Raw genomic sequence first — 10,037 nt, forward strand, 5'->3', positions numbered from 1 at the left:
TGAGTTTTAGTTTCAAGGTTTAAGGTTATTGCTTTTATTTTTTTATCTTCTGTGATTACATGTATTAAAAAACTAGGTAAGATTTTGCCTCTTTGATTTCTTCTCTCTAAACCCTTTGATTTCTTCCACGTTTTTTTCAAATAGTTAGACTAGAATCCTGAAGATTAAAGTGTTATGAACATGAAATGAAAATGAACAGATACCATACAATGAAGACAATTCTAAGTGACTACATCAGATTTCAACCATAAGCTACAAAAGTAGTAAAGTATGTTTTCTCTCTGGTGTTCTTATGTGAATTTGGAAACTACCTTTAATGGATTAAACATTTCTCTTTTAAGTTTCTATTTTCCTTGATGTTGGTACACAACACTTTAGATTGGTTGTTGTAATTGTAAGCTTATGCAAGCCATCTGTTTGATAAATATGGAATTTTTGCTTTGAGTACTTCAATTTTTTTTGGAAAATTAAGAGAATCTTTTTATTTTTGAATTATATAGTATAGAACCCAAGTGGATTGGAGAAGCATTGCTTGAAATATGAATGTTTTGAATTGTTTCTTTCAAATTGATTTTGTTTATTCGATCATTGTGTTAGGAGACATAGTAAATCTCATGTAGTATTCCAACTTTTTTACAAAATCAATCACATGGAAGTTAGATTATTTTAATGTTTTTTTTTTCTTTTCTATTTTTAAAATATCATATCTATGTAATTTATATACAGTGATTTTGTGCACGTCTGTTTTTTTTTTTATCAGGTTTATAAAGCTGATAATTTTGCTGCTGATGGAATAACTGTAGAATTAATCAAATCTTTTGAAGTTATGCAGCAATTAAATATTTAGGTATTGTTATCATGTGAAGTAGTTAAGGTGGACTAATTATTAGATCTTACCTATGTTTGATGTTTCAGGTTTTAGATTTATATCCTTTTACTAATATGTTCTTTAATATGTAGGTACCAAATAGCATTGTACCGGTGGCTAATAGTGGTATTTGAAAGCTCTAACTAAATAGCATTGGTATAGAGGAAGCAACTTTGCAACCGGGTCTTATTACAGATGCACAATTGTAACCAGTTTTTTATAACCAACCCAAAAAAGTCAAACCGATTGAATTAAAACCGAACCATTTGTTTATAAATAGTTTTTTTAATCATTATTTTAATCGAAACCGTTTTTTAGAGGAGGATCATATATGAAAGCACTAATAGAGCCCGATTTTAAACCGGTGTCATATAAGATATATTTAGCCCAGTTTCGTTTTAAAAAAATTGGGTTGTATGAGGTTTATAGAAACTTATTACTCTCCAAGTAACCAAGTTGTATAATATTGACAAAACGGGACATTTATAACTTAATGCATATACATCTGTTACAAGCTTCTTGAAATATGCACTTTCTAACAAGTTTTTTTTTTCCTTTTGCTGGTGTGGACGGTTCATTTTAGGGTTGTAACAAATATTTGTGGTAAGTTCGACGAAGGCCTCAAAATAAAATGTAAGTTTTTTCTTTGCATATCCTTTACGTGATTTCATACCAACATTACATGTTATTGATTATAATTGAAATTCAAATTGAAATCTTTAATTGCTTTAGTAATTGGGAACTTTGAAATTTATAGAGTGATTACATGTTATTTATTAAATTTATCATCAATCAATTTAATTGATATACATAGTTGGTTATCATGGTTATCAAGTTTGATACATTTACTCCTACAGTGAAAAAGGGGTTTTTTGGTTACCAGAGATATAGGTTGAATGGAATTACAAAAAGTTTCTATGTGGTAATCTTCAACTCTTCAAATCGTTACTTTTCTTCTCTCTATCTCTCTCATTCTTTGATTAATTGACTGAGATTTGGTGTTAATATGATAGGTGGTTCTTGTGTATAGTCAACGGTATGACACAAACACAACAACATTAAGTAGTGCTTTGTTCAACAATGGTTTGAGTTATGGCAATCCAACAATTATCTCAACAAAGTCTGTCTTTTAAGGTCACCAAAACTGATGGTAAAACCATGATGTCTAACAATGTTGTCCCTGCTGGCTGGTCTTTTAGATAGACCTTTCCTGGTGCCCAATTCCGATGAAAAGACATTTTTACCCTTATTTGGGAAATAGGTTTTAGTGGTCACCTAGGTATTACTATTATATCTTTTAGCAACTACAATAACTACTACTATAATAACTAAGAGCTTATTTTGATAGGGTCCTTTTAGTCATTTTGTTTTTTTAGGGTGCCCATTTAGAACCTTTTGTTCATCAATCCGGTTGGGTTTATCATCACAAACCCTGAGTTTCCTGTTAAACTGTTTTGTTCAATTCACAAACTGTGGGTTTATCATCTTACATTTCTTTCTTTCTACCCCAAATATAACATTGTACTCCCTTTGTTTTTCTCATTTGAGTAAAAAAAAAAAACTAAACCAAATCCTTGAACCCGACTACTGAGAAAGATCCAGAATATAAGGCATGGGAAGGTGATTCGATGATTTTATGACCATGTATATGGCAATCAAAATTATTCGAAAATGGTAAATTTAACTTTGGATTTTTCACTCTAATAATACATTTCATTCAATGATTTAACCCTCTTATGTTTATTATCATTTAGCAGAAACTGCAAGGAGAAGATATTGCATAAGCCCCACTGGCAGAAGAATAGTTAATGTACTACTATTGTGTTGAGGCAAATTGCATTAGAGGTTTTGATGGAATTAATGTTAAAGTTTGATGTGGTGTTGTGCTGACGCTAATTTGACTCTTTTTTCCACGGGACCATTTCTGTAATTTACTCTTTATTTCTTAAATCTAACAATTTTATTAAATTTTTCCATTTTTAAAAATCTAACTATAGATAAATAACGAAATTGAATGTGACGGTACTATATAAAAAATATAAAGTTATACACTTTTAATTAGAAATGCAAATGGTATGTTATTCGTATAGATTGAAGTTCCCAATTTTATTATTTTTAATTTTATTTATTAATTGTTAACTAAAGTTAAATTAATTTATTGTTTTATTATATTAAAATTTTCAGTTGTTGTTTATTCTATTGAGTTTATATATGATTATTACATTACCGACATATATAATTTGTCATATCTTAATATCATTTTTATGATTTATTGGGTGGTAAGTTACAATGGGAAAAGAGACGTTTTTCTTCTCAAGAATCATGCATCAAAAGTAAGGGTTTAACAAAAATAAATACTTTTTTTTACAACCCATGTGTTTGTCTTGTGAGTGCGTTACAACTTCCATGTATTTAATAAGAATAAAGCTCTAAAAGTGATATTATGTTGCATCATACAAACTCATGACTTTTATTAAATAGGTGGATTTACATGTGTAATTAAATACTTACAAATTACAAAGTTATAAAAAATACAATATTACTATTCATAAGTTTTTCTAAATTAATGATATATTATTTTATTACATGATTAATTTTTTAATTTATTTAAAATTAACACCTGTGGGTTCTACGGGTTTAACCTAGTAAGAAAATAAGACATGGTAACTGTATTATAGAAGACAAGAAATAGGTTTTGGCAAGTTCAGTCCATGGGGTTCAACATGCTGACACAATAAACCCTAAGCCTAATTTGTCTAACAAATTTGATTTCTGAAAATTACCATTTAGACCTTGGACTTATTATTATTATTATTATTATTATTATTATTATTATTATTATTATTATTCATTTCAAAAAGAATTACATACCAAGAATCAAGAAACGGGTGTTATAACTCCATATGTACACATTGAATGCTCTAAACAAGGTTTTATTTTTAGTATATTTTTTTAACACTTTGAATTTTCTAAGCAACAATCTATTATTGGTATATTTTGTTATAGTTTTGGTGTGTAATCATTTTTTGAAAAAGAAAAAGAAGCATTTTTGATTTAAATTTCAGATCTCAGACAAAATGATTTCTAAAAATTAAAAGCATAAATCTAACCAACAAGTTAGAATTTTTAAGAAAATATTTTGTTTTTTACTTAAATATAACAAAAATTAAAGAAATATAGTAAATGAAAAAGAGATACAACCATACAAAAGCATAAAAATTGACTTGAAAATGGTTGGTATTAAATATTTCAAAATATGACTATTGACTATTTCAAATATGAGAAATTAAATATTCTTTTATTTTTTGTTCCTAAAAATCTTCCTACTAATTAAATAGTGACATATAACATTTAATTCTTATTTAATAATATTTTAATATACTAATATGATACATGCCATCATTTAATTGGATAAGATGATTTATAGAAACAAAAGTAGGAGGACATTTAATTTCTCTTCAATATATATATATATATATATATATATATATATATATATATATATATATATATATATAGTTAGGTTCAAATGTTTTCATATTGATTATGGACCAATCATTTTAGTTATTTTAAGAAAGTAATTAATGCATATTAAATGCTAAAGATGTAATTAATACCTATTATATCTTCAACATGTAATATGCATTAATTACTTTATTAAAATAACTAAAATGATTGGTCCAGAATCAGTCAAACATGCACACAATAGATAGTAAAAACAAAATAACCTAACCATATATATATATATATATATATATATATATATATATATATATATATATATATATATATATATATATATATATATATAAAGAGTTTTCCGGATATAGAAAAATATCATTGAAATCTAAAATGAACATTTAATAAGTGAAAATATTATATATCATTGAAATCCAAAAATGGAAATTTAATAAACGTTGGTAATTTGTATCGAAATAAACGATAGTAATTTGTGTACCAAATGTTTGAAAAATGAGACATGGGCTATTTATTCAAAATATATTGTGAAAGGGAGAAAAATGTAAAATAAAGAATAGCCAAGGGATGATTCTTGTATAAGTAAAACCCAAGAAAACATCTGTCTGATATAGAAACCCTGTAAACTGGGGTTTAATCGAGCTCTACCTTTGAAGTAAGGTGAGCGGCGCCTCTTTCGTATGCTAATCGGTCCTTCTCTTTTCTATCTCGAATATCTTTCTGTTGAGTGATAATGGCGAAAGGATCAAAGGGTCAGAGCAGTAACAAGAAAACCCCTCAGAAATCACTATCTACTTTTTCAGACTCCGACATGGACGACGAAATTGATGTTTGTAAGTTTACCAATCTTTCTCTCAACCACTATGTATGTGTGTATTGTATCTGTCCAATTCCATTTAACGAAAAAGTTATTGTTTGCCTAGGTGTCTGTGACTTTGTTTTATAACTGTTTATGATTCTTTTATATTTTTATTTCAGTTCATAAGCAGAGGGATATAGTTCCATTAGACCTAGACGATGATATTGCGGAATCTGACGAAGATAATGACCAACATGTCTTTGAAATCGAGGTTTTTCCGATAGCTTTCCTCTTTGTTTTTCAAAACTTTATTCCTCGCGTTTTGATTTAATTATATATTATTGTTTACAGGATGGAAGTGATGATGAAGATGATGATGAGGATGATGATGAAGATGAAGATGAAGATGACACATTAGCTGCAAAAAGTAAGATCAATCGACCGATTTTAGTTTTGAATGCCTCAAATTCCTTTTTGATTTTGTTTTATTTCATTGTTGTTGATAGTTGCAAAACAACAAAAAAGTTTAAAGGCAAAGATTGGAGGCGCCAAGGATGAAACACAGGATGATGATGAAGAAGAAGATAAAGAGAAAAAAAGTGTAGCTTGGGGAAGGGGCAAAAACATATATTATGACAATGATAAGGTAAACAACATATGATTATATTTTCCAAAGACAATAATATTGAATTAAATTAAACCTGAAGTAATGTTTTTTATATTGCTTCAAAAGGGAGAATCAAGTGAAGATGAAGAAGAAGCAGAAGTTGTGAGGCTACAAAATGAAAAAACAAAGTTATATTCAAATGCAGACCATGGTCTTGATGATGATGATGATGATGATGATGATGATGATGAAGATGAAGATGAAGATGAAGAAGAACCTACATTTGAGGTATAAATTCAAAATCTTTTACAACATCTGTTATATCATATATATGCTTTAGGAGTCATCTATTAAAATGATTATTTCAGGAAAAAATGAAAAAGGGAAAAGTTTCATCAAAATCCAAAGTGGACAATGAAGATGATACTGATACTGGTGTTGAAATAGTTATGAAGGATCCAAGTGCTTTGTCAAAAGAAGAACAAATGGACATTGTATACAAGTGAGTTCTTTTAATTACTTTTCTTGTTTTGAATCAAATTTTATAAATAATAACATTTCCTTGAACAATCTTTTGCTCAACAGCTCAGCTCCAGAATTAGTTGGTTTGTTATCAGAGCTAAATCAAGCTGTTGACCAGCTTGAGACCAAAGTTGACCCAATTTTAAACAAGGTAATCTTTATTCTTTAAGTGGCATCATAAATGATTAAACTTAATAAAGATCCTAAAGTTTATATTTTTTATTTTATTTTTGTGAAGCTTAAAGAAGAGAAGAATTTAAATAAACCTGGAATACAATATATGGAGTTGAAAAAGCAACTTCTACTTTCATATTGTCAAGCAATCACCTTTCATCTTCTTCTTAAATCCGAAGGGCATTCAGTTCTTGATCACCCTGTTCTTGCTCGCCTTGTGGAGATTAAGAACTTGTTAGACAAGGTTAGTTTTGTAAAAATTACCATTCTACCCCTATATTCATAAAAACAAGTTTACTCTATTTCCCTATTAATGCAGATGAAACCACTTGATGAAAATCTATCGTTTGAGGTTGAAGATTATCTCAAAAAACATGTTTCCACAACAACAATAAATGAGATTGAGATTTCACCTACTATCAACACTCACAAGCCCACAATTGAACTCTCAGAAACACAAAAAGAAGTTAGTATTTGACTATTTTCACATTCTTTAATTTCTTGTATAAACATCTAATTTTACATTTCTTGTTATATATTTAGCCTCATGTGGAAACCAAAATTGTTAATGGAGGAAAACGTAAGCGTGAGAATGATAAAGAGAATGAGAAACGTGGCTTACAAAGTGTTGAAATGTTAAAAGTCAGAGCTGCCCTTGAGGAGAAACTAAAGCAAAAAGGTGTATTTAATATAAAAGCATCAAAAACAGATGGGATTAAAAAGAATGCAAAACCATTAAACGGGTATCTTTTATTCTTGTAACTTTGATTCTTTTTGGTTAAATAAAATGTCTGAAGTATAATTTTTAATTTTTATGTAAAAATTAAGCAGAAAGTTTGAGGCTTTTGATGATTTTGATGATGAGACGTTTAATATTGATGGAAGCCAAAATAAGTCTAGACTTTCACAACTTGTTACTCAGATAAAGAAGCCCAGGGTAAGAAAGAATTTTGTATAACAATTTTTTTTAATGATTTTTTTTTTAAAAAAATTTGATGTTTTTGTTAAAAAGGTTATATCTGGAGATGATGATTTACCAAAGAGAGATGACATTGGAGAGAGGCGAAGAAAGCATGAAACACGGGTTCTTGCAAGTGCTGGAATCCATTCTGATGATGATATGCAAAATGACGAAACTACCCTTGAGGCTAATGGAGTTGATGATGACTCAAATGAAGATGGCGAGACAGAATCAGAGACTGATCTTTATAAAGAAACCAAAATAAAACGTGATGCCAAACTAGCTGCTAAAGCACAAAAGTATTCTAGGTATATATATATTGAAATCATTTTTTTTGTTATATATTATAAATTTGTAAAGGCATATTGTGATTTTTTTATTTTTTATTTTTTTTTGGTTTTGTAGAACTGCTCCTGTGGTTGCAATGCCAGAAACTTTGGTTGATGGGAAACGTCACATCAATTATGCGGTAATTATATTTATTATTATTATATTCATGACATTTATGATTATTTAATTAATATATTATATTTCTTTGATAAAAAACTTATTGTTTTTGATTTTGTACAGATGGAGAAGAACAGAGGGTTGACTCGCAAACGCAACAAAGATTTGAAAAATCCAAGAAAGAAATACAAGGTATGTTGAATATCATTAATAGCAACATACTTAAATTTCTTGCCAATATTTGAAAGTCTAGGGACTAAATTTGCCAATATATGAAAGTCTGAAACCCAAACCAATATACTAAAGTCTTGTGGTGAAAGTTTTAAACCCAAAAATTTTAGAGACCAAACTGTTGTGAAAGTTTTAAACCTGCCAATATACTAAAGTTGCTAATATACAAAACTGTTGTGGCCAAAATATGAAAACTAAAAGTATACTATTCATTTGTTAATAACTTAATATATGAAAGTCCAGGGACCAAACATGCCAATATTGGAAAGTCTTCCGGTGAATGTTTGAAACCCAAAATTTATAGGGACCAAACCTGCCAATACACAAAACTGTTCTGGCCAAAGTTTGAAAAGCTAAAACTATACTATTCATTTATAAAAATACGAAAGTCCAGGGACCAAACATGCGAATATAGAAAAGTCTTGTGGTGAAAGTTTGTAACCCAAAATTTATAGGGAGCATACCTGCCAATATACAAAATTGTGGGGGCCAAAATTTGAAAGCTAAAAGTATATACTAATTTTGTGCAGTTGAAACACAAGAAGAAAGAAGTTGCTAGGAAAGGGCAAGTACGTGCACACAGGACGCCAACAGGTCCATATGGTGGTGAAGGGTCTGGTATTAATAATACTCTCAGCCGAAGTATTCGATTCAAGAGTTGACCATTTTTTTTTATACTTCTAATTTTAAGGTGATGTGATGATGAAAATGAAATTACCACAAATTTTGTTGTTAGATGTATTTTTAAATTGTTAGATTGAAATCATGAAAGTATTTTTAAGTAACTGATGAATGATGAATCTTCCTTGGTTGATGTGGGTGTGATGGAAAAAGGTGCTTAATCGTAATCTTAAAAGATAATTAAAGTGATTATAATAAAAGGAAACCACAAATAAAAACCCAATCTATTATTATCTGTTAATGTTAAAAAAAACCCGTTTGTCATAATGAGACCGTTTTGGCAAGGTAAAGATTAGGGGTGTATATGGGGTGGTTTGGTTCGGTTATTGGTCAAAACTGAACCATAACCATTATGATCGGTTAATGCATTTTGGTAGTCATTGGGTATGGTTAATATTGGTTATGGTTAATGGTTTTTGTCGGTTAACGGTTTTGGTTAATTGTTATTTTTCATAGTTTTTTGTATTATTTTTTTCAAATTTTATTTTTAAAATATCCATAATTTCCTAAATATTAATTAAATATTTATCAATTTTAAACTTTATTTTTTAATTAACAAATATGTTTTTGTTTTGTGAAATATTTTATATAGCCTCTTATATTTTTTTCTTTTGTTTTGAAGCATACAATATTTTTAAAGTAAATAGCATCTAGTCGGTGCGTGAAAGCTTTATGTTTGCAGCGGGGGATTAGTCGGTGCGCGAAAGTTGGCCTGGAAACCCTCGTTAGGGAAGTTCCATTTCAAAAAAAAAAAACAATAATATTAAATAAATTAAATGTGTAACAACAAGTATGGAGGACCTTTTAAAAACTTAAAAAGAAAATATTACTTACCAAATAAAAAAAACAAAAAAAAATCTATATAATGTAAATGTTTTAAAATTATTCCAACTTTTTAATGCTTTTTACTTAGAAGTTTATAAACTTTTAATTTTTTTAATACAACGTTTTAAACTACTATTTAACGAAAGTATTTTAAAATGTTATAAATAAAATATTAAATTGTCATAAAAAATCTGTGAAACATATTAAAAATATTGTAAAGAAAGTTTAGAAATAAATGTATGAAAGTTATAAAAAAATTATATGAAAATGTAAAAAAACAAGTAAAAAACTTGTAAGAGAATTCTAAAACATTTATAAAATATTAGGTTTAAAAGCACTTGTATTAAAATTATATGAAAGTACAAAAAAAGTTGAAAAAAAAATTATAAATAAAGTTTAAAACATTGTATTAGAAAAACCTATAAGAAAAAAATATCATAAAAAT

The 10,037-nt window shown here is 28.1% G+C and overlaps 1 protein-coding gene and 1 long non-coding RNA gene across 2 annotated transcripts; both read left to right on the plus strand.

Annotated features, from left to right (window-relative positions):
• The first annotated feature begins 1,666 nt into the window (after positions 1-1,666).
• Positions 1,667-2,792, plus strand: LOC145090412 (uncharacterized). The gene is made up of 3 exons (XR_013701552.1): positions 1,667-1,790; positions 1,882-2,542; positions 2,626-2,792. It is a non-coding gene; the product is annotated as an uncharacterized LOC145090412 (long non-coding RNA).
• Positions 2,793-4,974: 2,182 nt separating this feature from the next.
• On the plus strand, positions 4,975-8,871 carry EMB2777 (Sas10/U3 ribonucleoprotein (Utp) family protein). The gene is made up of 15 exons (XM_079024473.1): positions 4,975-5,178; positions 5,324-5,415; positions 5,496-5,571; positions 5,651-5,790; positions 5,878-6,039; positions 6,120-6,253; positions 6,337-6,424; positions 6,512-6,691; positions 6,767-6,913; positions 6,991-7,190; positions 7,279-7,384; positions 7,460-7,716; positions 7,814-7,877; positions 7,979-8,047; positions 8,617-8,871. The coding sequence occupies exons 1-15, from the start codon at positions 5,079-5,081 to the stop codon at positions 8,746-8,748; spliced, it is 1,947 nt and encodes a 648-aa protein (XP_078880599.1). The 5' UTR covers positions 4,975-5,078; the 3' UTR covers positions 8,749-8,871.
• The last annotated feature ends 1,166 nt before the right edge of the window (positions 8,872-10,037 follow it).

Source organism: Lactuca serriola, chromosome 2 (assembly GCF_051521515.1).
Source record: "Lactuca serriola cultivar US96UC23 chromosome 2, Lser_US96UC23_V15, whole genome shotgun sequence".
NCBI lineage: Eukaryota > Viridiplantae > Streptophyta > Magnoliopsida > Asterales > Asteraceae > Lactuca > Lactuca serriola.